Source organism: Balaenoptera borealis, assembly GCF_965194805.1.
Source record: "Balaenoptera borealis genome assembly, chromosome: 16".
NCBI lineage: Eukaryota > Metazoa > Chordata > Mammalia > Artiodactyla > Balaenopteridae > Balaenoptera > Balaenoptera borealis.
This window is the reverse complement of record NC_138872.1, coordinates 82,730,565-82,758,539: the sequence shown is the minus strand read 5'-3', so window position 1 is coordinate 82,758,539 and position 27,975 is coordinate 82,730,565. Positions and strand designations below refer to the sequence as shown.

Below are 27,975 nucleotides of genomic sequence, written 5' to 3'. Positions count from 1 at the left end.
GCGCTGCGCAGGCGCCGTGGCCACTTCCGGGATCTGTCAGCCGCTCCCTCAGGGCCTCGGTCCTCCGCCCGCGCCCGCCGGAGCCTGTTCGCGTCGACTGACCAGAGTCCGCGAATTCAACGCTCCGAGCCCGTTCGGACGGTCCCGACCCCCAGGTAAGGCGCAGCAGGGGCGAGTTTCTGGCCTTGCCGGCCTCCCCTGGGCCGGCCTCGTCCCGGATCTGAACCCGCGGGGGCGGTGAGGCGGGGGCTTAGGCCGTGGGGCCCTGAGGCTGAGGGGCGGGCCGGGGGAGGGGGCGGGGAAACCGCGTTCTCTGAGGGGCCCGCCGAGCCCTGGGGTCCCCACACGTCCAGATCCCATTATCACGATTTTCGAGCTCCAAGCCTCCTCCGATGCCAGAATTAAAGGCTGCTTCTCCTGCGCTTCCATTGTGGGCATTTATCCCAGTCTCTAATATTGTGGTGAATGGGATCATCTTCCCCAAGTCGAGCGTCACGAGGCACCGTTCATTCCTTTCTTCAGCGTCTAGAATAGGGTCCCTGCGCGCCGTAGGCGCCCCTGGAATGTTTGGCTCCTGTCTAGGGCCGCCTTCCATCCTTCAGCTGTTGGGGGACCTTCCCGAGCTCGAGAAGAACCTTACCCCGAGTTCTTTAAGAATCCCCCCGCTTGGGTGCCGCCTTCCCCTAAGTCAGAGTTATACCTCGTCGCTCCGTGGAACCCTTTTGTAGCGCCTTTCCCACCACACCCCTCCGGTCGGGCTGCCCAGATTGCCATCCCGGCGCCACCATTGCTTGGATGACCCTGGGAAGATTGCTTCTCCGAGTCCCCGTTTTCTCATCTGCAGTAATAAGATCCTCAGGGGGTTTCTGAGGCTCCAGTGAGTTTATTTGCATAAATTGCTTAGGATAGTTCCTGGCCCAAAGTAGGTGCTCAATAAATGTTAGCTGTTATTCCTGCTTCTCGGCATTCTCTGTCTGTGTCTCTATCTCCCCTTCCTCGTCTACCCTTCTCCCCCCAGATTTGAGGACCAGGAAAGTGTCAGATTTATTTATGTTTCTGGCCCCAACCTGGTACTTACTACACTGCTGGGCACATGGCAGGCACTTAATAAATTGTAGTTTAGAATCGTTAATTATAAAGCCATCTGTTCTCATTTCTGGGGCTTTGGAACCGGAAGGAAATGCTGACCTACTTTTATCTATTTCAACTCATTGCTGAAATTACCTAAATTATCCTAGTTCTGCCCTCTTTTATCAGTTTTTAAATCTAACCTTTTGGTTTCCTGGAGGCCCTGGGTTTTTCAGGTATCTTAAAAAAAAAAAGAAAAGAAAAGAAAAGGAGAAGGTATCATTCAGGAGGCTGTTTTTGTCGTGTGAGGGAGTAGGTGTAAGTGGCTGCTTCCTACACAACCTATTGGGAGGCCTTCAGAGGTTAATTCATCTACTTACCACAATTAAAGGAGGGGATCATTCTTGGAAAATTAAATCTCCTGCTGGGGGAGAGTATCAGATCTAGGTAACTAATCCTGTGCGGAAACAGGTTCTGCCTAAGGAAGTTTGGTCTGCTGGTGAGGCTGGTGCCTGGAGTTGGAACCTGTCTCTGAACGCTGGGGAGGGTGTGGTGACCTTGTCAGAGCACCTGGTGGTATTGCTGGGTTGGGTATTGAGAGCAATTAGAAACTGGATGAATCACAGTCTCGAAAACTGACCCCAAGCAGGGAACTGAAATTCCCACTGTACGAATACTTTAAAGCTCCAGGGCCGGGAATTTAAAGCCTAGGTAGGTGTTTCCAAGTTCAGAGGGTACTTACTGGTGTAAGTACTTAAGTACTTACTGGTGTATTTCTAGGGATGGTTCAAAAGCCTTGGGTCAGAGGAAGAAAGGGAACTAACCGAGCATCTGTTTTAGGCTAGGCTTTGAACTACATGCCTTCACGTATTATTTAATCCTGCTACCACTGGCCTTGGGATGTCAGTTCTATGTCCATTTTACAGATGGAGAAAAATGAGTTTTAGAGATATTGAGTGACCTGCCCAGGATTTCCTAGCTACTGTGTGTCAAAGCCAGGATTCAAACCCAGGTCCTCTTGGCTCCACAGCCCAAATAGCAGGATGACTCAAGTGATAGGTAAAGAAAGGAGTTGGGGGGTGGAGGGGGTCCCTGGAATCATACTGTCCTATAAATTGTTCTTTCTCTCTCTCTGTGCTGGACATTAAAAGTTCATCAGTAGAAGTTTGTTAAATTTAATGCAGCACCTTTTTGTCTCATCCTTTTTCTTCTCTCTACCCTCGTTAAGACAAAGTTTATCAGATTTCACTTAAATATGAATCACAGTTTAGAAATTATAATTATCACCCTACGACAGAAGGTTTCTTTTTCTTTGTACAAAATTCAAGTTGTCATTATCCTGCTTTCACTGAGTTTAATGAACACAGGCTGTGTTTACTGGTGTCTTATGAATCTGACAAACATGAGTGTTGTCTTGGCCTACAGACTTAAAATAGCCACATGATTATAGAAGGAAGTACAGGTCTAAGTGTAAGTGTATGTCCAAATATGGAACTTGAATGCTATAACAAAATTAGAAACGCGATTTTAGAAATAATTATGCCATTGAGTAAATGTTTACCTCTTTTGAAGGCTTTGCTGCATTGCTTATAACTGTGAGTTTTAGAATGAGAAAGCCTTTGTCTGCACCTTTCTTTTTTTATAAGTTGAGAACATTTTTTAAAATTTATTTATTTATTTATTTTTGGCTGCGTTGGGTCTTTGTTATTGTGCGCGGGCTTTCTCTAGTTGCGGTGAGTGGGGGCTACTCTTCGTTGCAGTGCACGGGGTTCTTATTGCGGTGGCTTCTCTTTGTTGTGGAGCCCAGGCTCTAGGCATGCGGGCTTCAGTAGTTGTGGTGTGCGGGCTCAGTAGTTGTGGCTCACGGACTCTAGAGCGCAGGCTCAGTAGTTGTGGCGCACGGGCTTAGTTGCTCCGCGGCATGTGGGATCTTCCCGGACCAGGGCTGGAACCCGTGTCCCCTGCACTGGCAGGCGGATTCTTAACCACTGTGCCACCAGGGTAGTCCACCTTTTCTTTTTTAACTGTATATGAAATGTGTGCTTTTATTGCATGTAGATATTTACATTAAATTACTAATGTAAATTAATTTACATTAAGTATTAATGTAAATTAATGTAAATTAATGTAATTATTAAACAAAATTGCAGACCAATTTTGTTTCAGTTAACAAATAAGCCTTTAAAATGTGGCATATAAACTAAATTGCTTTTAATTAAGCAGATGTTTATGGCACATGTTATTTTTAGTAACTGAGTAAAACCTTTTGTAATGGGTAAGCCTATGATATCAGAGAAAAAGAATCATGCACTGAGCTCTGGAGGTTTATATAAAAAAAAAAATAGACAAACAAATTAAGCAGTCTCATTTGAATTCATTTAAAAGTTTTTTTTATTTCGAGTTAGAGATTTTATTTGTGAGTTGCAATTTGCTTTCTAGAACATGTACCTGTAAAAAAAATTAATGACCTAAATATCCTCACTCTTAGAATAGAATGTGAAACACTGATATTTCTCTGCCAGTTCAAGATATCAGATGTTTTATTTAAGGGTACACTTATCTCTTTTTGAACTTAGGTTCCCTTACAACAATTAGCAGAGACATTTCCTTTGCTTCCCACTAAGATTGATTTCTGCTTTGTCTGAACTTTCATTGTTCACTTTACAACCTTCTGATGGCCTTTCCATTCATTTCCTTCTTGCTTCAGAATTCCTATCTCACATTTCAGTCTCCACCCTAGGTTGACTTGTAGTAAACTGGAAATTAGGTCTAGATGTTGACTGGATTTAGCATAAATACAATATGTTTGGCATAAATACTTCATAGGTAGGTTGGCCATATTACCAGGTTTCTCCAGCATAGTCCTGTGGCCTGTTTTTTTTTTTTTAAAGGAACTCCTTTATTTATTTATTTATTTATTTATTTTTGGCTGTGTTGGGTCTTCGTTTCTGTGCGAGGGGTTTCTCTAGTTGTGGCAAGTGGGGGCCACTCTTCATCGCGGTGTGCGGGCCTCTCACTATCCCGGCCTCTCTTGTTGCGGAGCACAGGCTCCAGACGCGCAGGCTCAGTAGTTGTGGCTCACGGGCTTAATTGCTCCGCGGCATGTGGGATCCTCCCAGACCAGGGCTCGAACCCGTGTCCCCTGCATTGGCAGGCAGATTCTCAACCACTGCGCCAACAGGGAAGCCCATTGCAGCATAATTATTAATAGTGCCCCTTTATGCTCTCTTGAAAGTATTCTGGTCTGGCTAATGAATTAAGTGGTCACTATTTATAAGTGATGGTGTGCCCTTCAGTTTGTCTCCTGTCAGGAGGCCCATCAGATTATATTGTTCCACTACTTATGATACTAAGATTGATTGCTTGGTTAAGGTGGTGACTGCCAGATTTTTTTCTTGTAAACGCATGTTTTTCTGTTTGTAATTAATAAATAATCTGTGGGATGATCATTTGAGACCGTGTGAATATCTTGTACCCCAACAGTCCTAAACTCATGGTTTTAGAGTCCCTTGATAACCCTTGACAGAATAAACTATACATTGGTGGTTACAGTGCTAATTGTATTTAAATGATTAAGTTTTGACATTGAGATTGGTCTTTTTCAATGGAAGAATTGTTTTATTTATCCCCAAACATTTCAGGATCCCCAGACAACTTAAATATGGGTTGCCTGCCATTTTAAATGCTTTTTCTGTTGCTTGTTGCAGCTTTCTGTCCTTTAAAAACACTAAGAATAATGTCCCTGCATCAGTTTTTACTAGAGCCAATCACCTGTCATGCCTGGAACAGGGATCGTACCCGTAAGTATGCTATTAACTTTGCTCCTTTATTTTGGTACCTTTGATTCTTTTAGATGTAGGTACTTTTAGGGATCACATATTTCAATGTCATATGTGAACAGGACATAGATATAGCTTCAGAGAGAACTAGGTCAGTCCTTTGGTTTACAGGTAGAGAAATCGAGGCTGAGAGGGTTGGAAGGACTTTCCGGTGGTTACACCCAAGTTAATGTCAGAGCCGTAATTAGCACTCAGGCCTTCTGGCTCCTTGTCCACTTCTTTTTCTACAGTATCACCTGGAGGACAGTTTATATCAGAGACATCTTTCATTGCCCTAATAACCCAATGTCTGGGATGGTTGTACAGTAACACTCATGACCCAGCATTTAGTCAGAATACTAAGACCTAGAAATAAGCTGTTACAGACACACATGGTTTGCAAGTGGCGTACTGAGAGCAGTATTAGCTAGTGTTTACTATGTTATTCACAATAAGCTTGAGTTTCCAGTTTTATAGCTCTAGCAAACTAGAAAGGGATGGAGAAGACTTTTAGAAGTAGGTGTAGTACAGCAAGCAAAGTGCAGGTAATATGACAAGGAGAAGGCAAAAAAAAAAAAAATCTAAAAACAGACAGAAGTGTAGTATTATACCCATGAGTTATTTTTAAAAGTTAGGTATTTATTCACTGTCTAAAATAATAGCTTTATTAAAATATAATTCACATGTCATAAAATTCACCCTTTTGAAGTATACAGTTCAGTGGTGTTTAGTATATTAAACAGAATTATGCAACAATCACCACTGTCTAGTTTCAGAATATTTTCATCACTCCAAAAAGAAACTCTATGCCCATTAGCATTCACTTCCAATTTTCCTCAAAACTTCCAGCCCTAGGCAACTACTAATCTACTTTCTGTCTCCATGGATTTGCCTGTTCTGGATATTATGTATAAATGGGCGATATGATAGATGGGGGAACTATTAAATGATTGACCTAAAGTTTGGGTCATAGACTTTAATTTTAAGAAATCGATATTTATTTTTAAAAAATGGATGAACTAGAAAGGAAAAAATACTAGTATAAGTTCAAAAAAATCCATCATATATGTATATTCTTAACATTTTAGATTGATCTAAGAGAGTTCTCCTGAGAATTTTATTTTGTGATTTATATTGGCTTTATTGTAAAGAAAAACTTCAATATATTTTATCAGTAGTATCAAGGGTTGTTGGGGTTTTTTTTTGTTTGTTTGTTTGTTTGTTTTTATAACCTAGTGGTTCCAACCTGGGTCTATGATAGCAGTAATGAAAGCCTATGAGCTATTTTTAGCATTTCAGAAAGTCTAACATAAATTAAATATTTGTCATTAATAGTGTTGTACAGGCGAGCTAAAATGTCAAATATATTTACTGTGGACTAAAATTATATCAGTTAAGGGAATTCCCTGGCGGTTCAGTGGTTAGGACTCAGCACTTTCACTGCCGGGGCCCTGGGTTCGATCCCTGGTCGGGGAACTAAGATCCCTCAAGCCTAGCGGCTGGGCCAAAACAAAATAAAATAAATAAAATTATATCAGTTAAGTATAGTAATATTGTTTATTTGTTACTGGTTAGAACTTTAATTGACAGTTGTATATGTTTCTAATAAAATGAATTTTTTAATTCAGTTTTTCTAGAAAACATTTTAAAATATGGGGTCCAAGTAGAGGTAAAAAATAATAAAGGAATTCTTCAGGACGAATATTGGGAACCATTTTCTGAAACTGCTTTCCTGTTCCTTCCTTCAGTCTGTTTTTAAAATGCCAACTGTAACATCCCTTTTTTTGTGACAATTTCGAGTTCAGGTGTTAACTATTGACTTTTTTCTCCAGAGATTGCCCTTAGCCCCAATAACCACGAAGTCCACATCTATAAGAAGAACGGGAGCCAGTGGGTGAAAGCTCATGAACTCAAGGAGCACAACGGACACATCACAGGTAAAAAAGGGAGATCACATGAGCTTAGTACGGCATTTCCAAGTCTAGCACGCTTCTGTGTAAACAGATAGACTAGTAAAGGAAGTCTGCCACGGTACTTAGTGCAGCATTTACTGATTTTTCCTGAGAAAATTTGAGAAAATATATAATAGTGACCTCAGTTTTTAAGTGCGTCTCTGAGCCCAGCTGGTATGCAGCGCTCTCCTAGTGTTACAGAAAACACAACCTACTCTGGGGACTAGAGAGCTTAGATTAGATGAGACATGAAAGCGAAAACCAGACAGCACATCAGCTGTGTGCAACCGCAAGCCAAGCTGTGTTCCCAAGTCCTAAGGGAACGCTGTGTCTTCCAAAAATTTCCTGTATGTTGTTTTTAGGGCAAGGAAGACATTCCAAAATATTGAAAAGGACAAAGAGTAATATAACAAACACCCATATTCCTGCCACCCAGAATTAGCAGCTATTTATCTTTTTTCCTGTGCCAGAAAACTTGGGAAACAAAGATTTGATTATAAGAAGTATATTATTATAAGAAGTATTATTCCAGATAATGGTAAAGTCTCCTCTCACCACCAGTCCTATTCCTCTCCCCCAGAAGACACTGTAATTGGTATGACATTGTCCCCGTCCATTTTTTCATACATTTTTTCATACTTTCACATACATGTATGTGTGTGTGTGTGTGTCAGTGTGTGTAAGCAGTCTTTAGTACTGTTGGCTAGAATTTTTAAATACTGCATAAATGGCATCATAGCATGCATCTCCTGTGGCTTACTTTTGCATTCCACATTGTTTCTGAGTTCTATGTATGTAGGTGTATCTAGACCAAATTGATTCCTTTTACCCGCTGGGTAGCATTTCATACCTCATCTATTTACTCTTTCCTCCACTGAAGGATATTTAAGTTGCTTCCGCTTTTTCCCTGTGACATTGAAGTGCTAAATTGAGCGTCCCCGGGCAGATCTCCATTCAGGTGTGAATGTCTCTGGGAGACTTGCTGTACCACAGGGGTGCGAACATCTTCAGCCTTGCCAGGCATTGTCAGATGCCTTCATCCCAGCAGCCCTGATAGGAGTGCTTATCTTCCCACACCCCACACATGCTTGATAGAAGCAGACTGGCTGATGAGTGATCTTTGGTCACTCTATAAGCTGCATTTCCCTGATTAATAGAAAGGTTGAGCAGATGTTTATTAGCCACCTGGGTTTTCATTTTCATGACTTTACTGTTCATAACTCCTAACCATTCTTCCATTGAGTTTTTAACTTGTTCTTGTCAATTTGTAGAAGACTGGATCTTAAAGCATTAGCTCTGAGGCAGATTCCTAAGTGTACAGTAACTTTCATCTTTGACAAAAACTATCAATGAATAGTTGGGTAAAGGTAGCAAGCAGAGAGAGCAGTGTCGAGTTTTATTAAGCAAGTGTGAAATAAAGGAGAAGGAAGAAAAAATGGAGAATTTTTACAATGTTTTCAGAACTTAGTAAACCATATCTTGATACCAGATTTCAAGACAGTGTATTGCTTTGTTGTTAAATCATGTCTGGCTACTTTTTTAAAAAACATACTAACTTACTGCTGCATTCAGGGAGAACTCTTGGTCTTTGACCCTTACTACCATAGTTTCTTTTTTATCCTATTTTCTGACTAAGTGATTCAACTGCTTTAAACAATTGGCCAAGCACATCAAAACTTATTCTCCATAACTTTTCAATTATAAATTTCTCACCGCAGTCTTGGGTTTCCCTTCTCACAATGATTTTTGCACTTAAGTGGGCAGCACAGGGACTGATGGTAATTTTCTTTTTTTTTTTAATTGGGGCCCTTGAGTTTTGCCTCTAATCCCCTAATATACTGATTAGCTTAAATATATCCTTCCCCCCAATCAGAGAAAAACATAGCATGTTTTGACCCTCTGCACCCCTTACATTGTATCCCCAGCAAAAACTTATGACCATCCCTTCTTGCTTTTACCAGTGATTTGTATGTGATGCCAGTCAGGAACCGACTAACTATATTACCAAACCAGCACCAAAGACGTCATTTCTATTTTTGTTGCTGTTGCTTTCCCACGACCTTATTTTTATGAGGTTTGGCCTATTTTCTTTAAGTCCCTTTGCCAGTGGCCTTACAGCCTAAAAATAAGAACACTCATTTTAAATTGGAATTTTAACATTAGGAAATACTTACAAATGAGAAAGAGCCAAGATGAAAGACCAAAGAAATAGCCAAAAAAGTGAAATAGTTAGTTATGTCCTTTTTCTCCCCCTGCTTCTCTTCTGGAATCCTTTGAACTTGGGCCTGTTTTCTGTCCAAATGCTCAAATGACATTTTTTTTTAGATCTGAAAAAACTGTTGTTGGAAAAGTCTAAATATAACTCTGTGGCAGGAGACCAAGGATCAAACATAATTTCTCAGAGAGATAGTAACTACGGAAAAAGAAAATTACCCTCTGAAGCTTTTTAGAAGAAAAGTCTGCTCAGTACTACAGAGAAAAAGAGTATGGCATGCATCAAAGGGATATCAGAGTTCTGGTGTTTTTCTCTGACTTTATTCTTTTGTGTTAAATGCTTGATCACCATCTCCTTTTAAAAAAAACATTTTACTGTGGACACTTTCAAATAGACAGTATATAAAAGCAGAGTAATGTAATGAGCCCCTATATACCCATGACTCAGATTCAGCAATTATCAATTCACAGCTAATCTTGTTCTCAACTCACTCTCAGTTCTTCTTCCTGTACTATTTTCAAGCACATCCCAGACATTGCATCACTTCATATTTCAGTTTGTGTCTCTAAAAGATAAGGACTCTTCAACAATAACCAATACAATAGTCTGTTTTAATTGGCATCCTAATAAGGTACACACATGGTTGTGATCAGTTGATCTATCTCTTAAGTTTATAGGTTCCCTTCTTTCTTTTCCTTTGCAATTTATTTGTTAAGAAAATTGAGAAATCAGGTTGTTTGTCCTGTAGTGTTTTCCAGAGCCTGGGTTTTACGGATTGCAAGCCCATGGTGTTTCACATATTTCTTCGTCCTCTGTGTTTCCTGTGAATTGCTAGTTGAAGGTAGGTGGTAGCAGGTTCTTTCATGAAGGAGGCACATAATGTCCGGTTGTCTTTCTTTCTGTGATGTTAGCAGTTGTTGATGATCAGTGCCCATAGCCATTAATTTAATAGTGGCTGCAACATGATAATATTCTAAATCTATCATTTCTTCTCTGTTAGCTGGAGTACATTCATAAAAGAGATGCTTACCTTCATCTACTATTTGGTTTTCCTGAAATATAGTTAGTATAGGAAAGACAGGATAGATGTTAGATTCCTTTTCTTTTCCTTCAAAGTCTTCTGGTGGCAGGAAAACAAAAAAAGATGCAACGCTAAATTAGCAAGAGATGAGAACTTGCCTTTATTGAATATTTGCCCTTCCCCCTCTCTTTTTAACAAGTGTGTGTTTTAAAAGAGTTAAAATCTAATGTTATCTAAAAATAGGTTGAGGCTACGACTATGGTTTTACAACTTCTATATTCAAGTGAAAGATGTAGCCACAGAAGTAGACTTAGAACTAGAAAATGAAGCAGAAGGCAGTTCCTTGTATTTTTCTTAGAGAGTAAGGATTTACTGATTTTTTTTTTTAAAGCACCTCAGGAATTCTTATAAAATACATACGTGTGTAATTAAAGTGGTGGTGATATTGGAATGGGGTGAAATTTGAGATTGTCAAAATCATCATAGAATCACTGAGTTTTCTCATTACAAGGCAATATTCTGGATATTAGAGGATGTGTTAGTCTTCTATCACTATGTCACAAATACTACACACTTAGCAACTTAAACCAAAACACACTTATTATCTCACAGTTTTTTGTGCGTCAAGAGTCTGGGCTTGGCTTCTCTGGGACCTCTGCTCAGGGTCTCATAAGCCGTAATCAAGGTGTCAGCCACGGAAGGGCTGTTCTCATCAGAGGCTCCACCAGGGAGGGATCTACTTCCAATCGCCTTCAGGTTGATGGTGGTAGAATTCATTTCCGTGCAGCTGAGAGATTCATGGCAGCTTGCTTCTTCAACAGAGAGTAACAGAGAAAGACCTTGAGAGTCTCTAGCAAGAGGGGCGCCATGCTCTTAGGTAATCTTGTGCACTAGTCACATCCATCTCACCTTCCCAGCATTCCACTGGTTAGAAGTGAGTCAGGGGTCCTGCCCACACCCACAGGGAGGGGTGTCCCACAGAGTCATGAACACCAGGAGGTGGAATCTCGGAGACCACTCCAGGGTCTGCCCACCACAGTAGATTCAGAGACTCGCTTTGTATTGTCAGGAAGCTTGTAATCAAGTTAGGAAAACAAGACAGTCATAAAAATAACTATTTTGCATCACACTCATGAGAATTTATCATAAAGAGATAATTTTAACCAGAGCAAGAAGGTATGTGCCTGAATGTTTATTCCAGTTTTATCTATTCTAATAAGTGATTGGGAACAAAACGTACAACAGTGGGATGTTTTGGGAAATTATTATGATAAGATCAGTGTTCTAAAATAATGTATAACCACTGCTGATTTATAAAAAACAGGAGAAAATGTTTGCCATGATATTAGTATCCTTTGCGGGAAGAATATGTGTGAAGAATGGAAGCAGGGCTTTTTTGACTTTGCATATGTCCCATTGTGATGTTTGCCTCGTGATAATATGTGGGTTTGCTTTTGTAGTTAAAAATAAAATTTAAAATCTAATAGAGCTTTTCAGAACTCTGATGAAAAACTGATGAACTCATAAAAGTGCTAACAAAAGATCAAGATGAAAAAAAACAATTAATTACATGGGACTGAGTGAACTGATGAGGATGAGTATAATTTTTGTGACTTTCTGTCTGAATTTAAAAAAAAAAAAAATCCCACAAGGACTCAGAGGCAAAGAATATACAAATCAATTTTCACTGCAAAGTAAAGGAGCTGTTACAGTGGAGGATTACTGGACTGAATGTCAATATTATGACATAGTATGAGTGTGTTTCATGTTTGGTAATTGCAATCATTGTTGCTTTTGTTGTGGTCATCCATGTACAATGCTTGGTGTCAGTCTATTTATCTCTTGTAAAAATAAAATACAGTGTGTGTGTGTGAAAAAAAAAATCTAATAGAGCTGCAAAGCTGTCCTATAATGAATGGATTTGAAATAAAAATACACATCACTGAGAATACACTTCCCCATCTTTTTCCCTTCACTGGTATGAATAATTGAGCTGACTATTCCTGTAGGTGAATGAACATAAACTGTTCACACTACTAAAGTCACTGTGATTTATGGCTAATGGAGACTTTGATTCTTACTTTTTTCATGTAAATGTTAAGAATGTTAATTATTTTTAGAGAGATATCTATAATAAAAATTTATTAGTAGTATTTCTATACCTTCAGTGTTAAGTTATACTTATAGAAAATACCTCATCAGTAACTATAAAATGACTGAATCATAGCAGATTTTACTCTTGGTATATAACAAACTGACCTTGACTTTGGGATCCTTCATAGAGGCACCAAGTAAGTAAAAGTCTGATCAAATAAGAAAAATAAATCTTACATTCAGATACATATTTAGGTCTTTTCCTCGTTTAGATGCAAAGATACTCAAAGACTCTTTCATAGAACCTGTATCATGTAAAAAAGGTATTTCGGTTAGTTTAAAAAACAGTGACCTTCAGAAGAATCACAATTTATATTTTCCCCTCTCTATACTGATGATTGTTTACCCTATATGTTGTTTTATTTGTAGGTCATATAGCAGACTTTCAGTTAATATCATGGACCAAGGTCTGTTACTGAATGAATAAAGGTACTTTCAGAGCAAAAAAAAAAATCCAGTAAAGAAGGAAGAAAAGGGTCTTCAGATCAGATATTCTAAAGATATGTGGCTGGGTGTTAAGAATGCCCCCACTTGGTTTGTAACCTCCGCAGTTATAACAGCTGTGTTCTGCCTGGCCTCCAGAGGATCCTGAGTTACGGAACTTTGCAGAGAAACATCCTTGCCTTTGTGTGTGAGGTGGTGACCAGGACCATAGGCTGGGAAGGATGGGCTGGGGAGGAAGGTCCCAAGCCCACATCCAGCCCTGCCACGCCGGTGGCCTCCTGCTGGTGCCGTGTCAGTTGTCGATGGCCAGGCAGAGCAGATGCCACCACGTCTCAACTTGCAGGTATCGACTGGGCTCCCAAGAGTGACCGCATCGTCACTTGTGGGGCTGACCGCAATGCCTACGTGTGGAGTCAGAAGGACGGCGTCTGGAAGCCGACCCTGGTGATCCTGAGGATTAACCGTGCAGCCACTTTTGTCACGTGGTCCCCGCTGGAGAACAAATTTGCTGTGGGCAGCGGAGCTCGACTCATTTCTGTTTGTTACTTCGAGTCCGAAAATGACTGGTGAGCAACATGAGTATTTTTATTTCTCTGTAGAATCATACGTTTGGACTGCTGTGTCCTCGGTGACTTCTTGAGGCACTGGGTGGAGGCTTAACTGTAACTTCAGCTTTTCCTCATCGGGAGATTTTTTTTTTCCTTTGAAATTCTCCATTCTCTCTGAGCATTCTTCCTTCTTCTATGTGCAATGAGTCCAATCTCACATCTTTCTCATATTAATGTTGACCTGTGGTTTCCATGTTCTGATCTCCTGGCTTGTTTGTTCTTTAAGATGCTACAACTCTTCTCACTCTGTACTGTCTAAATTGCTGTTTTCTTACTCTGATATATAAATTATAAACTTGAAAGATGCTCAGTGCCCTACGGAAGTTTTTTTCCCTGTCTCTATTGACTTAAAGTATCTAGGAGGCTTACAGATAACAGTATTCTCCTTTCTGTAAAGTTTTATACCAAATCTGTGTCCTGGTATAATATTTTACTTGTTTAAACTGTTAAACTTTGGGCTTCCCTGGTGGCGCAGTGGTTGAGAATCTGCCTGCTAATGCAGGGGACACGGGTTTGAGCCCTGGTCTGGGAAGATCCCACATGCCACGGAGCAACTGGGCCCGTGAGCCACAACTACTGAGCCTGCGCGTCTGGAGCCTGTGCTCCACAATAAGAGAGTCCACGATAGTGAGAGGCCTGCGCACCGTGATGAAGAGTGGCCCCCGCTTGCCGCAACTGGAGAAAGCCCTAGCACAGAAACGAAGACCCAACGTAGCAATCAATCAATCAATCAATAAATCTTTTAAAAATAAAAACAAAAAAACTGTTAAACTTTAAAATTTGACCAGAATCTCAGAAATACAATCAGCCTGTTGTACTTACTTTATACTGTAAACCAGTCAAAATACAGGGATTTATTTTATGGCTAAGTAAGTTATTTTAACTACTCCTTCCTGCTTACTTTGATAAGGAAACCACTCTGCTCTACCTGGCACGTGTTCAGAAAGGCTGGTAGATACCCTTCAACATGGAATTGTCATTTAGTGCGAAACTGGCAGTGTTTGTACTTGTACTAAAAGTAGCCGAATACACATTACTCTTCATGTGTCACTGTCTGAAACAAGGAAGGGAAGGGATTATCACATTACACTTTGTAATTTAGTAAAACCTCAGAAATTTTGATTCTTTGAAACTAGTCTGTGAATTTGCAACAAGATTGAATTATGAATTGAAGACCTGCGGTTTTTCTTGCTTGCAAGCATGTGTAAAAATAAAGCTAACAAAATGTTGGCCTGCAAGAAATTGTTTAGAAGGCTCACTGTAACAAATAGATTAGAAACAGCTTTTTTCCTGGGTAGCTTTCAACCTCAGTGACTTCGCATTTTTATTCACTGAAAAATAGTCTCAGATTCAGGCAAATTGGGCTTTACTGTAGTACAAGGTATTGTCCCTTGAGCAAGCCGTTATGTTCAGGGGAATGTCTCAGCTATGGCATTGTAGTTCATTTGTAGGATGCGAGTACTTTAAAACAACCTCTAAACGCCTTTAAGGTAAAATAACTGTTATAAAACAAGTCAGAATGTTGTCTGTTTTTCAGAAAAGCCCCTACGAAAAAGATTCTATAGAAAAGTGATTTAACATTCAAGGAAGGGCGCTCTGCTCGAGAGTAAGTCTCTCAGCTCCTAAGCAGTAGAACAGGATTGGTTTTTAAGCAGCAGTTTAGGGACAGAAATTGAATTAGGCCAGAATAATGACTGATCTTAGACATAAATAAACGTTTTAGTGGAGCTAGAGAGTTAGTCAGAGGCCCATCACCAGCAAGAGGTTCTGCTAATTTCTTGATTTCTCTGTGAAAAAATAAAGAATTTGCAGTTTCACGGAGACTTAGAAAGGAAATTAAACTATTTTACAACCCAAACTTAAACCAAAACAAAGGAACAAATCACTGAATATTTGTAATAAAAATTCAGCAGATTCCCTGGTGGTGCAGTGCTTAAGAATCCACCTGCCAGTGCAGGGGACACGGGTTCGAGCCCTGGTCCGGGAAGATCCCACATGACGCGGAGCAACTAAGCCCGTGCACCACAACTACTGAGCCCACACGCTGCAAGTACTAGAGCCCGTGCTCCACAACAAGAGAAGCCACCGCAATGAGAAGCCTGCGCACCGCAACAAAGAGTAGCCCCCGCTCGCCAGCACTAGAGAAAGCCCGCACACAGCAACGAAGACCCAATGCAGCCAAAAATAAATAAATTTATAAAAAAAAAAAAAATTCAAGTGATTTCAAACCTCAGTTTTTATCTCAAAGGTTAGAGTCACACATAATTTGAAAGTCCATGGGAGACGGTATGAGAGTTAATCCATAAATATACTTAATGATGAGGATCCCCTGGTAGCCGGGAAAGTTCCGAACTGGCTGCTCTGATGAAAACATCAAAGCCTGAAAGGCAGGAGAGCCAAGGGGCCACATATGGTTCCCCTTCCTCTCTTCCTCTAGAAACGCACCTTCTCTCTGGTAGAACACTCGGCGGCCACGTGAGAACCACGTGTAGGTGTTTTCTCCTGACACACATTTGTAGGTCATTTGGGGACGGTTGCTTGATGCGTGGATAAACTAAGATGGGTTTTCTCCTTTTGTAGGTGGGTAAGCAAGCACATTAAAAAACCCATTCGCTCCACGGTCCTCAGCTTGGATTGGCATCCCAACAACGTCTTGCTGGCTGCAGGATCCTGTGATTTCAAATGCAGGTGGGAACGAGTGAGGATTGATAGACGGCCTTGAGCTCTTCGTTTTTCATCTTTCAGCAAGTATTTTTGAGGTTCCTTTTCTTTGTAAGGTACTGTGCTAGGCCCCACGAGGGTCCCAGAGATGAAAGGAGCTTGTGATCTAGAAAAGGAGCTACAGCAAGTGCGGAAATCAGGAGGTATCAATAGAAAGCAGTGGACCAGGAGGGGCAGGCGGAGGGATGCAAGGGTGGAGCCAGGAAGTTTCCTCAGGCAGAACATCCAGGTACAGGGTCCCCCGCTCCCACGGTGTTATTTCTCATTTCATAACCCAGGCAGCACACTGGGCAAATTCCAGAGTGAAACCAAGATCAACAAAACGGAGCTGAACAGGGCACTGCTGAGCTGTTACTGTGCGGTTGCTTTTCAGCTAAAGCTCTTTATTTGTCGTTAGCGTGAGACTAGAAGAAACACAGCCACTTTGCTGAGAGCTTTAAGGGTCATACAGTGTAATTGCTTTCTAAAGCTGTTCTTTATCAAGAAGGCTCCCTCCTCCCCACCCTGGCCTTAGCCAGAAGAAAAGCAAATGTTGCTTCATGTGGTGGGTTGGGAGGTGGGGTGCAGCATTCTTTGGTAAGCTATGTGGAGAAATTCCAGAAAACCTGGCTAGTGATTTATATCCAAGAATCCTCACGGGGTTTTTGGTTTGGGGTTTTTTTTAAAGGATATATGTGGGAATTTGGCTATGGGATGGGAGTACAATAGTGTCAAGGTACTTTTTGGAAGAATATTGGCTCTTCTACTTGAGAACCAGTGTTAACAGTAAAGATTTTTTCATATTCAGGAATTTTGTTGTTTGTGATGTGTTACCCAGAGTCATTCCAGCTCCCTTAGAAGATGGAACTTAACCATACCACCTGGATTGTCAGGCTGTGTCTAAAAATCTGCTTGTACAAATAGCTTACAATTCTTTTGTTAATATTAATTTCCAGAAGTAAACTTGGCTTTGACCTGTGGTCCTGTGGGTCAGGGTCTTTTCTGTTCCAGCTCTCAAGTTGGCAGCACAGTTCTTTCCTGGCTTCTGATGACTAAAGCAGTAGCCGTCGTGATGCAGATTTAAAGCACAGAGATTCTGAGGTCACATCATCTAACTTACAGATAATTCGAGGCTTCCTTCGCCTCTCCACTGTCCTGCCTCTTCCAGAGCTGCTGCTGCCGCTATTATTGTTTTAGGGGGAAAATATCCCAGATCGCTTTGGGAGTCTTTAAGTTTCAGAAGTTTTTGAAGAGAAGCAGTATAAAGAAATAGCATTGGAGGGCAGATCCCCAGCTGTTCTCTAGCCCTTCTGCTTCCCAACTCTGGGTCAGAACATCCTCACACACAGCTTCATGGAATTAGAGAAAGAGACTGATGACCCCAGGCTGTAAAGGACCCGCCTTCATCCCAGACTAGACCTGCCACAGAGGCTGGACAGTGGGCCTGAGGGCGACACTTGGGAGAGCCTGCCCACTCTCGCTGGCCTCCCTTGACTTTCTCTTTGGATGTCTCTTTCCTCCTATCTTTCCTTCCTTTCTTTTCTTTCCTTCCTCCCTTCCTTCTTTCCTATCTTTCTTTCCTTCCTTCTTTCTTTCTTTCCTTCTTTTCTTCTTTCATTTTGCCAGGTCTTAGTTGCAGCAGGCGGGCTCCTTAGTTGCAGCATGTGGGATCTAGTTCCCTGACCAGGGATCAAACCCAGGCCCCCTGCATTGGGAGCATGGAGTCTTAGCCACTGTGCCACCAGGGAAGTCCCTCCCTCTCTTTCTTTAAATGAGTTAATGCCAGTGGTTTATTGCAGAGTGGCAAATAGTTTCCTCTCTCTTACCATTTGACTGTGTGGGCTCTGGACTGCTGCGTTAAGAATGATGGTGAAGCAGACACGAAAGTATGCTGTGCTCGTTAGCAGAGTCTGCCATGGGCCAGGGAGCGGGGAGGGGCAGGACAGCAAGGTCCTCCTCTGGATGCACGCCGGGAGGGAAGGGCTTTTGTGTCCATCACTTCTAGAGCTACGCCCCGAGAGTAGTGCCTGACGCGACGTAGGCCAAACTTGAATTGACCTGTAGGCAGCCCTTAGAACCCTTCTGTATCTTAAGAGGTTTGTGTATCTGAACTTGTCTGTCTTCAGGTTTTGCTTTTGATGAGTCAGTATCTTTTCATTTTGGGACACCTTACAGCAGCTGCCTGTGGCCTGTTTCTATATACAGATATTTTCATTTACTCTTTCCTTCTCTTCCTGCCCTTAAACCACAGAGTGTTTTCTGCCTACATTAAAGAAGTGGATGAGAAGCCAGCCAGTACACCCTGGGGCAGCAAGATGCCTTTTGGTCAGCTGATGTCAGAGTTTGGTGGCAGTGGCACTGGCGGCTGGGTGCACGGGGTCAGCTTCTCCGCCAGCGGGAGCCGCCTGGCCTGGGTCAGCCACGACAGCACCGTGTCCGTTGCCGATGCCTCAAAAAGTGTGCAGTGAGTATCTGCCTTCGTCTGGACTTAGAGAGGAGTGGGGTGGGATCTCAGCAACTGGCCTGAGGCTGCCCTTCCCTGGGTATAAGTGCAGGGCACTAGCATAAAAATCCGAACCAGGCTGCAAGGCAGCCTTTAAAGTTATCTTCACACATTTAGATTGTCCATTTGGGGAAATTTTGAAGACTTAGGTCTCACTTCCAGAAACACTTCTTAATGGAAGTGCTGATTGTGATTCCTCCAGAGGAGTCTCCTGGTTTGCTCCTGGTAAGAGTTCCTTCAGATGGCAGTTTAGTCTGTTCCTGTGAATTCCTCACAACATGTAAATGGCATCCAGCAGCCTTAGATGAAATGGGAGATGTGTTCTTACTCTGTGTAGTCAGTGGACAGTGCTCCATTCATGTGGGCCTTCATGCAGTGACACTTGACACCCTGGGAACCAGTCCCCATGGTGTGTGCGCTGGGGGAGCCCGAATCGCAGAGACTCGCTGTGGGGAGGTGCCTGCTCGGCCCTGAGGAGAGCAGCGTGTGTCTCATCACACTTCAGTTTGTGTCTGCTTATCGTGTCTAGAGGGGCAGAGAGTGTGACGGCAGTCCTTTCCGCTTGTGAATCTTGGTTCTGTCCTGGTGAATCCTTTCCGCTGGCAGCTAAAGGTAACCCACCTGTAAGGGTTTCCTGACTTGTCCCCCATGCAGGGAAGCAGTCACATCTGACTCCCCCTGCCCCACACTGACAACAAAGTGACATTTCAGAAAGAATATGTATTTTACTGATTGGGGTGAATTTTTTTTTTAAATTTTTTAAACACCCCCCCAATCTAAATTATGAAGCCTTCCAGAAGATTTCTGTATATATAGACACATATATCTTTTCTTTTCTTTTTTTTTTTTTTTTTATTTATGGCTGTGTTGGGTCTTCATTTCTGTGCGAGGGCTTTCTCTAGTTGTGGCAAGTGGAGGCCACTCTTCATCGCGGTGCGCGGGCCTCTCACTGTCGCGGGCTCTCTTGTTGCGGAACACAGGCTCCAGACGCGCAGGTTCAGTAATTGTGGCTCACGGGCCTAGTTGCTCCGCGGCATGTGGGATCTTCCCGGACCAGGGCTCGAACCCGCGTCCCCTGCATTGGCAGGCAGATTCTCAACCACTGCGCCACCCGGGAAGCCCTATCTTTTCATTTTTAACTCCAATGGGATTACGGTATACATTTTGTATAGTAATTTGCTCTTTGTCAGTCAATAATGTTTTGTCATGGCTATTTGATTTCTGTACAGTTTATTGTAATGCATAATAAGCTCTTAGCATATGCTTATATTATAAGCTCTTGTCTACCTTCGTATTGATTTATTATTTGGCTTCTCCGGTCCTGCAAGTCAGATTACATCCGCTACCCTTCTCCATCTTAGAGTATTTCATGTAGTAAGAGCCAGGTATGCCACAGGAGAGCCTAAGATGAGGTGTTAGGACTTTAATCCAATACCATTCGTACTGAAGGGGATAGGGCAGGGGCGTCTCCTGAGACACAGTTTCAAAATGCATCATCTTTTACATGGAGCCATATGATCCTACTTCATCAACCAGCATGATTGCTGCCGTATCTGTGTAATCTCTCGGCCAGATGACCATGAAGCATATGTGTGTACACACACACACACACACACACACACACACACACGGCCCATTCGCATGTGAGCTCCTGGCTGGCCAACACTGTGTCGTGTTCATCGGTGGCCGTAGCTCCTGCCCCAGTGCCTGGTGGGGCACAGAATAGACTCCCATAAATGTCTGTGGTCCCAACCCTCTAGGAGCCCACGTGAGCACAGGCGAGGAGAGGGGAGCAGAGAAAGGCCTTCAGTCCTGCGTGACGGTGACAGTCAACTCTAGGAGGCCAGAGAGAGGAGCAGCCACTGCAGGCTGAAGTGGTCCAAGAAGGCTGTTCATGGGGGTGATGAAACTCAAGTCGAGTTTGAGAGACCGGGGTGGACTTTGGAAAAGCAGGAGGAGCAGAAAGGGCATGTGGGTAACGGGGCAGGGGGAGCCGAGGCGGCAGAGAACCAGCGCTCCTGGGACCGCAGTGTAGGGCAGTTTGTGGTGAGCAGGGGTGCAGGAGGGATGGGCACAGCCAGAGGGGGCAGAGGCCTGCGCGTCTGCGGGTCACCTCAGGGCTGGCTCATGCTGGAGATTCCTGGAGGCCTGGGTCATGGGGCTCCTCTTAACATGAGTGTTCGTTCATCCTGCCAAGCCCCCATGAGAACGGGTCCTTTGTCGTCTGTGTCTGAAGAGGCTGCGTGGTCCGCTTCGTCTCGGGTTAACACTGTTCTTGTGTTCAGGGTCTCAACTCTGAAGACAGAGTTCCTGCCCCTCCTGAGTGTGCGCTTCGTCTCGGAGAACAGCGTCGTGGCCGCTGTAAGCATCTCTCTTGCCCCGGGGCCTGTGCTTACTCTCCAGAACGGGAGCAGGGCGTGCCCTGTGGCTGTGCGCACGAGCCCGGGGCAGCAGCCTTGTAGGGGAAGCAGCTCGAGAGGCTCCCGTGGTGGGGCCGCTCTGCTGGGGCGCTCGCTGGGCACACACCCCGCAGGGCCTGACCGATCCCTCGTTTCAGGGCCATGACTGCTGCCCCATGCTCTTTAGCTGCGACGACCGCGGCTGCTTGACCTTCGTCTCCAAGCTAGACATCCCGAAACAGAGCATCCAGCGCAACATGTCGGCCATGGAGCGCTTCCGCAACATGGACAAGCGGGCCACGACCGAGGACCGCAACACGGCCCTGGAGACGCTGCACCAGAACAGCATCACGTAGGTGCCGCCCGGCCCCCGGCCTGACGGCCGTGCAGAAGGGTTAGGTGACCGGGCTGCCCTTCTCCCCTCTTCGTTCCCTGACGGGTCCTTGTGATGTTCTGTGTCCTGCGGACCCAGACATCCGTTCAGGAACGGGGGCGGCGAGGGGTCTGTAACTTCCCGGCTGCAGGCTCTTACTTCCAACTCGTCACAGAGAGCGAGCCGCCCCCACGTAGTCATTACGTCCTTCAGGGCATAGACGGTCTGGGTGTCCCGCGTGCGGAGCTCAGGCCCTGCTGCGGTCCTGTGAGCTGGCGCGGCCTGTCAGGCAGCCTCTTCTGGGTCTTGCTTTCTCAGAAACTTGACTGAGGACAAAAGGAGACCTTCCTGAATGTCGTGTTCCTCTAATAGTGAGCACCTGACAGTCATATCCTGTTTGAAAGGTAGCTGTCACTTCAACCATGGATTTCAAGTAAGGTGTACAAGTAAGAAGATCGTTTACTTAGACAGATTTTTCAGCATCATTATGACAAAGCTAAAAAACTCCTTGACTTATTTTTCATCAGGTGTCTGTGGTTAAATAAGACAGTAGAATTGTGTCGTGTCCAGAAAGCTTGGTTGTTTTTTTTTTTAATCTAGAGGAGAAATGCACTATGTTCTTTTTTTTTTTTTTTTTTTTAATTTATTTTTGGCTGTGTTGGGTCTTCATTGCTGTGTGCAGGCGCTCTCTAGATGTGGTGAGCAGGGGCTACTCTTCATCGCAGTGTGCTGGCTTCTCATTGCGGTGGCTTCTCTTGTGGAGCATGGGCTCTAGAGCGCAGGCTCAGTAGTTGTGGCACACGGGCTTAGTTGCTCCGCGGCATGTGGGATCTTCCCGGACCAGGGCTCGAACCCGTGTCCCCTGCATTGGCAGGCAGATTCTTAACCACTGAGCCACCAGGGAAGCCCTGCACTGTATTCTTTGACTAGACCTTTTGTGTTGAGAGACTTTAATGTGGGTGATGAACATGGGAAGAATAATGGAAACCTCTAGACTTTCTCTTTGAGAGAATTTCTTTTTTTTTTTTTTTTAATAAGATTCGTATTACTTTCTTTTTTTTATTATTTACTTGGCTGCGCTGGGCCTTAGTTGTGGCATGCAAACTCTTAGTTGCAGTATGTGGGATCTAGTTCCCTGACTAGGGGTCAAACCTGGGCCCCCTGCATTGGGAACTCAGAGTCTTAGCCACTGGACCACCAGGGAAGTCCCTCTTCAAGAGAATTTCTAACTGCAGGTTGTCATGTTCAGCGGAAAGGGCCACTGGGCTTAAAACAGGCTGGAAATATCTGTGCTCTATTGAAAAGTAGTCATTTGAAGGCATAGCAGAACTTTTCTCCACACTTTTCAAGTTTCTCTGTCTTAAATGATTTTCAAAATTATTTTCTGTGAGGTTCTCTTAAGCTTCTCTGCAGACTGTGTATCTGTAAAGAGACAGCTCTCGTTGCCTTTTTGAGACTTTGAGGTTAAAAATAAAAAGACCCTTGCAGATTGGCGTGACTGCTTTTATTTGCAGATGTTAAGGCCTCTTTACCCTAGAGCAGGGTCAGCACACTTCTTTCTTTCTTTCTTTCTTTCTTTCTTTCTTTCTTTATTTCTTTATTTATTTATGGCTGTGTTGGGTCTTCGTTTCTGTGCGAGGGCTTCCTCTAGTCGCGGCAAGTGGGGGCCACTCTTCATCACGGTGCGTGGGCCTCTCACTATCACGGCCTCTCTTGTTGCGGAGCACAGGCTCCAGACGCGCAGGCTCAGCAGCTGTGGCTCATGGGCCTAGTCGCTCCGTGGCATGTGGGATCTTCCCAGACCAGGGCCCGAACCCGTGTCCCCTGCATTGGCAGGCAGACTCTCAACCACTGCGCCACCAGGGAAGCCCAGCACACTTCTTGTATAAGGAACCAGAGAGTAAATTTTAGGCTCCGAGGACTACACGATCTCCATAGACTGTAGTAGACAACTACTACAGCTCTGCCATGTGGCCTGCAGGCTGCCATGGACAGTACAGAGATAAATATGCATGGATGTATTTCAGTAAAACTTTATAGGGACTTCCTTGGTAGCACAGTGGTTAAGAATCCGCCTGCCAATGCAAGGGACACGGGTTCAAGCCCTGATCCAGGAAGATCCCACATTCCGCAGTGCAGTTAAGCCCATGCGCCACAACTACTGAGCCTGTGCTCTAGAGCTCGCCAGCCACAACTACTGAAGCCTGTGTGCCTAGAGCCTGTGCTCCGCAACAAGGGAAGCCACCGCAGTGAGAAACGCACGCACTGCAACGAAGAAGTAGCCCCCGCTCGCCACAACTAGAGAAAGCCCACGCGGGCAGCAACAAAGACCCAACGCAGCCAAAAATTAGTTAATTAATTAATTTTAAAATTTATTTAAAAATAAAAAAATAAAACTTAATAGACACTGAAATGTGAATTTCGCATAATTTTCATGTCATGAAATAATAGCCTTTTAATTTTTTTCTAAGCACTTAAAATTGTAAAGGCTATTCTGTAGCCCATAGGCTGTGCAGAAATAGGTGGTGTGTGCCATCCCCTTCCCCAGAGGGAATGTTCTAGGCATTTCAGGGAGAAAGACAAATATTGTCTGAGCTGTGGAATTGGTTTTCTTGAAAGTTTTTCAGATAATCAGGCTAAGCCAAGTTGTTTCATCAATCTCCTCTGCTGAGCTTGGTTGGAATTCTGTGGTGTGTCTGAATGTTGCTAATATTAATAATGATTAATTTCAAATGTAAGGAGAGCTTTTGACTCATATGCCCTCATTGTCCTAGAGGGTAATTTGGGAGTTTTGGTTTGGAGCCAGTTGGATTTCAGTCATGCTTCATGATGCCTCTAGTATTTTTTTTAAGCAGGGTGTCCATTTCAGTCACAGCTGTGGTCGTGGCCTCTCCTGGCTCCGCAGGGTGCACGCTGTGTGGCCTGAATTGTCCTGCTTCTCCACGCCCCTCTAATTAGTGCACATTCTTAACTTTTCTCTCTTTCCAGTCTTTTTCTTTTCTGGACATCTGGTAATAAAATACATTTTAATATTTTCTGAGTCAGATCGCTACAGACTAATATCTATGGACACTTCAAAGGAATTGATGGGCAGTTTGTTTCCTGAAACCACTGTTACCCTTCTAGGAAGGCTGGGGCCCACTTCCACCACGTGCCTTACAGTCTCTCTCGTCTTTGCCTTTTTTCAGTCAAGTGTCTATTTACGAGGTGGACAAGCAAGATTGTCGCAAATTTTGCACAACTGGCATCGATGGAGCCATGACCATTTGGGATTTCAAGGTATCGTCTATCTTTCAGAACAGATCTCCTTTGTGTTAGAAGTCTTCCCATGAGAAGACTGGTCCTCATTTCTTGGACCCAGCCGTCAACTGCAGTGCACGTCAGGAGCGCAGTGCACCGGCTGGGGTTCTCCTGAAGCCCTGGGAGTTGTTAGCAGGAGAGAGCCGCACTTCCTCACTGAGGTGCGGTCCACACTCTGGATGTCCTCGGAGTCACTGAGGGGGGCTGGGGGCTGCTTTGGTGGCGGGCCCCAGGTTGGGCCCGGACTAGCTGAACTCTGTAGACATGTTTTTACGGTTGACACCAGCTGATCGGATCAGCACTCCCGGCCTGCCTGCCGGGTGCCGGCACTGAGGACGTGGACGTGAAGGAGCCCTCGGGGAGCTCGTCGTGGGAGAGGGAGGAGGGTGGGGGTCGGGTGGAGCTCCGGGAGAGGAGCCAGCGCCTCTGTTTTCGCCTGGAGGAACTGGGGGGCTGCATGGACTGCCCGAGCTGCCTCGGCAGCACGTGCGGAGCAGCCGAGCGGCTCGAGGGGCGGGCGCCGCACTCAGGCCCCGCCACGGGAACTGCGGAAGCAGAGCGGGCCCTGCCTGCGGGCAGCTGGGGGCTGCCCCGGAACCGACGTGGAAAGGCATCTGCTGTGACGTGCAGGTGGCCTGGGTGGCCAGGACTCTGGACAGAGGCTGCCAGAGTGAACGGGGGGCGGGCATGTGCCTCCAGCCGTGCTGGGGGGCAGGGGGTGGCCAGGAGGTTCTGGACTAGAGGGATTTAGGAGGCCGCGTGGAGGGGTGCTGTGACCATGAGGGACAAACCCCAGAGGCCTGTGCACCCTCCAGCTTCGGGGTTGGGATAAGGAGGTGGGGAGGAGGGGCGGGGATAAGAGAGCAGCTCCGGTGTGCAGCTCTGCGGACTTAACCCCCAGAAGTTAAACGTTTACAGAATTCTGCCACTGCCTGTGCGGTTCCGTGATTGATGTTGCTGCCTCTACAAGTGTCTCCTCACCCTTGTTACCTTCACCTGCTTTGGGGTATCGCGCACCTGTGTAATTAGCTCCACCTGAGCAGGTAGCTGCGCCCTTCATCCTTTGATCCCTGCGGCCAAGTCCTTTCTCCTCTGCGAGTGAGCTGGGAAGTTCCAGCGCATTTTCCTCGCTGATCCATCCGCCTTTGAGCACCGCTAGGCGTTGTGCACCAGGCTGGCTGCATGGGGGCCACAGGAACACGGGAGTGCCTGCCATCAGGGCACCTGGTGACACACATGACAAGCAGATACGTGCCCTGGGAGCAGGCGTGTGCCCGGGGCCTGTGGGCTGGGGCCGTGGGGACAAGGCGGCGCAGGGCCTGGAAGGGCCAGCAGGGGGAGCCCTGCCGGGAGAGTCTCTGCAGGCCAGAGTCCGGGAGCCCGTCTCAGAGGGAGCGGGTTTCAGCCAGGAAGGAGGGGCTGTGGGGTAGTGCCTTGGGGAAAACGCCAGGATGGCCGGTCCCCACTGACCATCGGTGTTCTTCCTGCCGCTCTCCAGACCTTAGAGTCTTCTATCCAGGGCCTTCGGATAATGTGAAGCTGAGCGAGCCTCCCAGATCCAGCATGAGGACGGACAGGCCGCGCTGGGCAGCTCCGCCATTCGCATGATGGGCAGGAGAGCCGGCCGCCAGGAAACACTGAAGACACACATGGCGCGAACCTTGTTGCGTGTTTTGTTTGAGGATAATTGGTGAAAGTGTTGGTTTTTTAAAAGCAGCAGTGATTTGGGTTTTGTTTTTTGTTTTTTTGTTTTGCTGTTTCATTCCATTCTTGACCAAAGCTTCTCTTTAAGTAGTTTATTATGGAAAATTGTCACACTAACTTAAAGGAAGGGGTGGGGGAGGTATGTAAATGGTCCGCCAAAAAATTAAATAAAAATCCTGAATGTGTTTTTGGTTTTGTCTCCTTATACCGTTTGCATTTTTAGTAGGAAAAGATGGGTAAATTCTTTGTTATACTAGTTAGTTTTTAGGGTAGAACCTTAGATTCTTAGTTTCTTATACTGAGCCATCTTGTACAGCCTTTACCCAAAAGAACCGGTTCTCGAATGCTATGCTTTAGCCGTGCAGGACCTCGGCAGAGGAGGCGCTCTGTTCCCTGCTCGCGTGCGGGCAGCAGAGGAACCCGCCTCCACTGAGCAGCCGGGGAGCCGCTGCCCGGTGCCCGTGGCGGGCGTGTGCGCGGGCGTGTGCGCGGGCGTGTGCAGTGGGAGAGAAAAAGCACAAGTTGTCATTTTGGTTTAGAGATTATTGTACCCAAACTAAGTTATCTTCATAATTAGACACAAAGTTTGACATTTCAAGGCTGAGACTCTTGAGAGGCGCAAATAAATGAATACAGCGTAGCCTAGAGCATGGCTGTGTGCCCAGAAGCGGAGCGGTGATTCCAACACAACTCTAGTAGTTAGGACAACGCTGGTAATAGCGCTTCTCAAAGGACATCGTGGTATTCTTAAAAGAGTAAATTTGCCCTTTTGCTAAGCCATGGGAAGCATTACTTCCCTCCAGGAGAGAATCCCAGCACCTGGGCACCTGCCTCTTCCCGTTTGCTGTGGCATCCTCCCTGCGCCACCACCCCCCGCCCCCCCGCCAATGGCAGGAGCTCCTTTGTGTACACGTGTTTGTACCAGTGCATCAGCAAGGCTGTCGTGACAGAACGAGGATAGACAAAAGCAGGCCAAGAAACAGGAATTAACTACCAATTTCTTTTTAGTTTCATTAAATCAAGTGGCTTGGGAGCAATTCGAGAGGTTTTTAGAGAAACAATGTATTCTGTGAAAGAAACAATAAATTTACTAACTTGGCCTCCAAGAACTTAAGCCTAGAGTCATCTTTTTTCTTTTTTTAACTTGGGCCATCTCACATCCATGGAAGAAGGCCCATCCCTGTCGTGGCAGCCAGAAACCCGCAGTGCTGGGGTCTGAGATGGTGGAAGGTCGCTTCTCATCTCGCCCTGCTTGTGAGACTGACCAGGCCTCGGTCCACAGCCGCCACCGATTTGGAGGGACAGTGGCCAAAGCCCTTTGATTGGAGGCTTTGGCGTCAGGTCATAGTTCTGCCAAGCTGCGTGGCCTTGAGCAACATAGTTAACATCTCTGAGCCTCACTGTCTTCACCTGTAAAATGGGAGTAGTAAAGGGTTAGCAGTTGCTGTTATTCAGTAAAGCCGAGGTTTGCCTTCAGGCTTGGCATTGGCCCCATACTATGCCCCGGAGACCCTTAATAGCAGAGTGGGGTAGGGTGGGAAGTGGTGTATGGTTTTCCTGCTAACCAAAAAAAAAAGTTTTTTCCAGAATATGAGAAAATGGGGGTTGGCCTTAGAACCCAGATTAATTGCTTAGGCATGGCCCCTTCAGTTTGACCCAACAATCACGCGAGTGGTTTAGTTCTCATGTGTGCCCAGTGAGGCAGTGATGCGAAGG

General features: G+C 44.9%; 2 protein-coding genes across 2 annotated transcripts in view; one reads left to right on the top strand and one right to left on the bottom strand.

The window, feature by feature from the left end:
* Positions 1–8: 8 nt before the first annotated feature.
* On the top strand, positions 9–26,444 carry ARPC1A (actin related protein 2/3 complex subunit 1A). Its single transcript, XM_082360906.1, has 10 exons — positions 9–155; positions 4,776–4,868; positions 6,719–6,823; positions 13,016–13,238; positions 15,861–15,968; positions 18,232–18,444; positions 20,769–20,844; positions 21,041–21,234; positions 24,444–24,534; positions 26,054–26,444. The coding sequence occupies exons 2-10, from the start codon at positions 4,805–4,807 to the stop codon at positions 26,090–26,092; spliced, it is 1,113 nt and encodes a 370-aa protein (XP_082217032.1). The 5' UTR covers positions 9–155; positions 4,776–4,804; the 3' UTR covers positions 26,093–26,444.
* PDAP1 (PDGFA associated protein 1) overlaps positions 26,227–27,975 on the bottom strand; it is a 30,087-nt gene continuing 28,338 nt past the window's right edge. Inside the window, exon 6 of the mRNA XM_082360913.1 lies at positions 26,227–27,669. Within this exon, the coding sequence (XP_082217039.1) occupies positions 27,641–27,669 (29 nt within the window). The 3' untranslated portion in view covers positions 26,227–27,640. The remainder of the gene's footprint in view (positions 27,670–27,975) is intronic.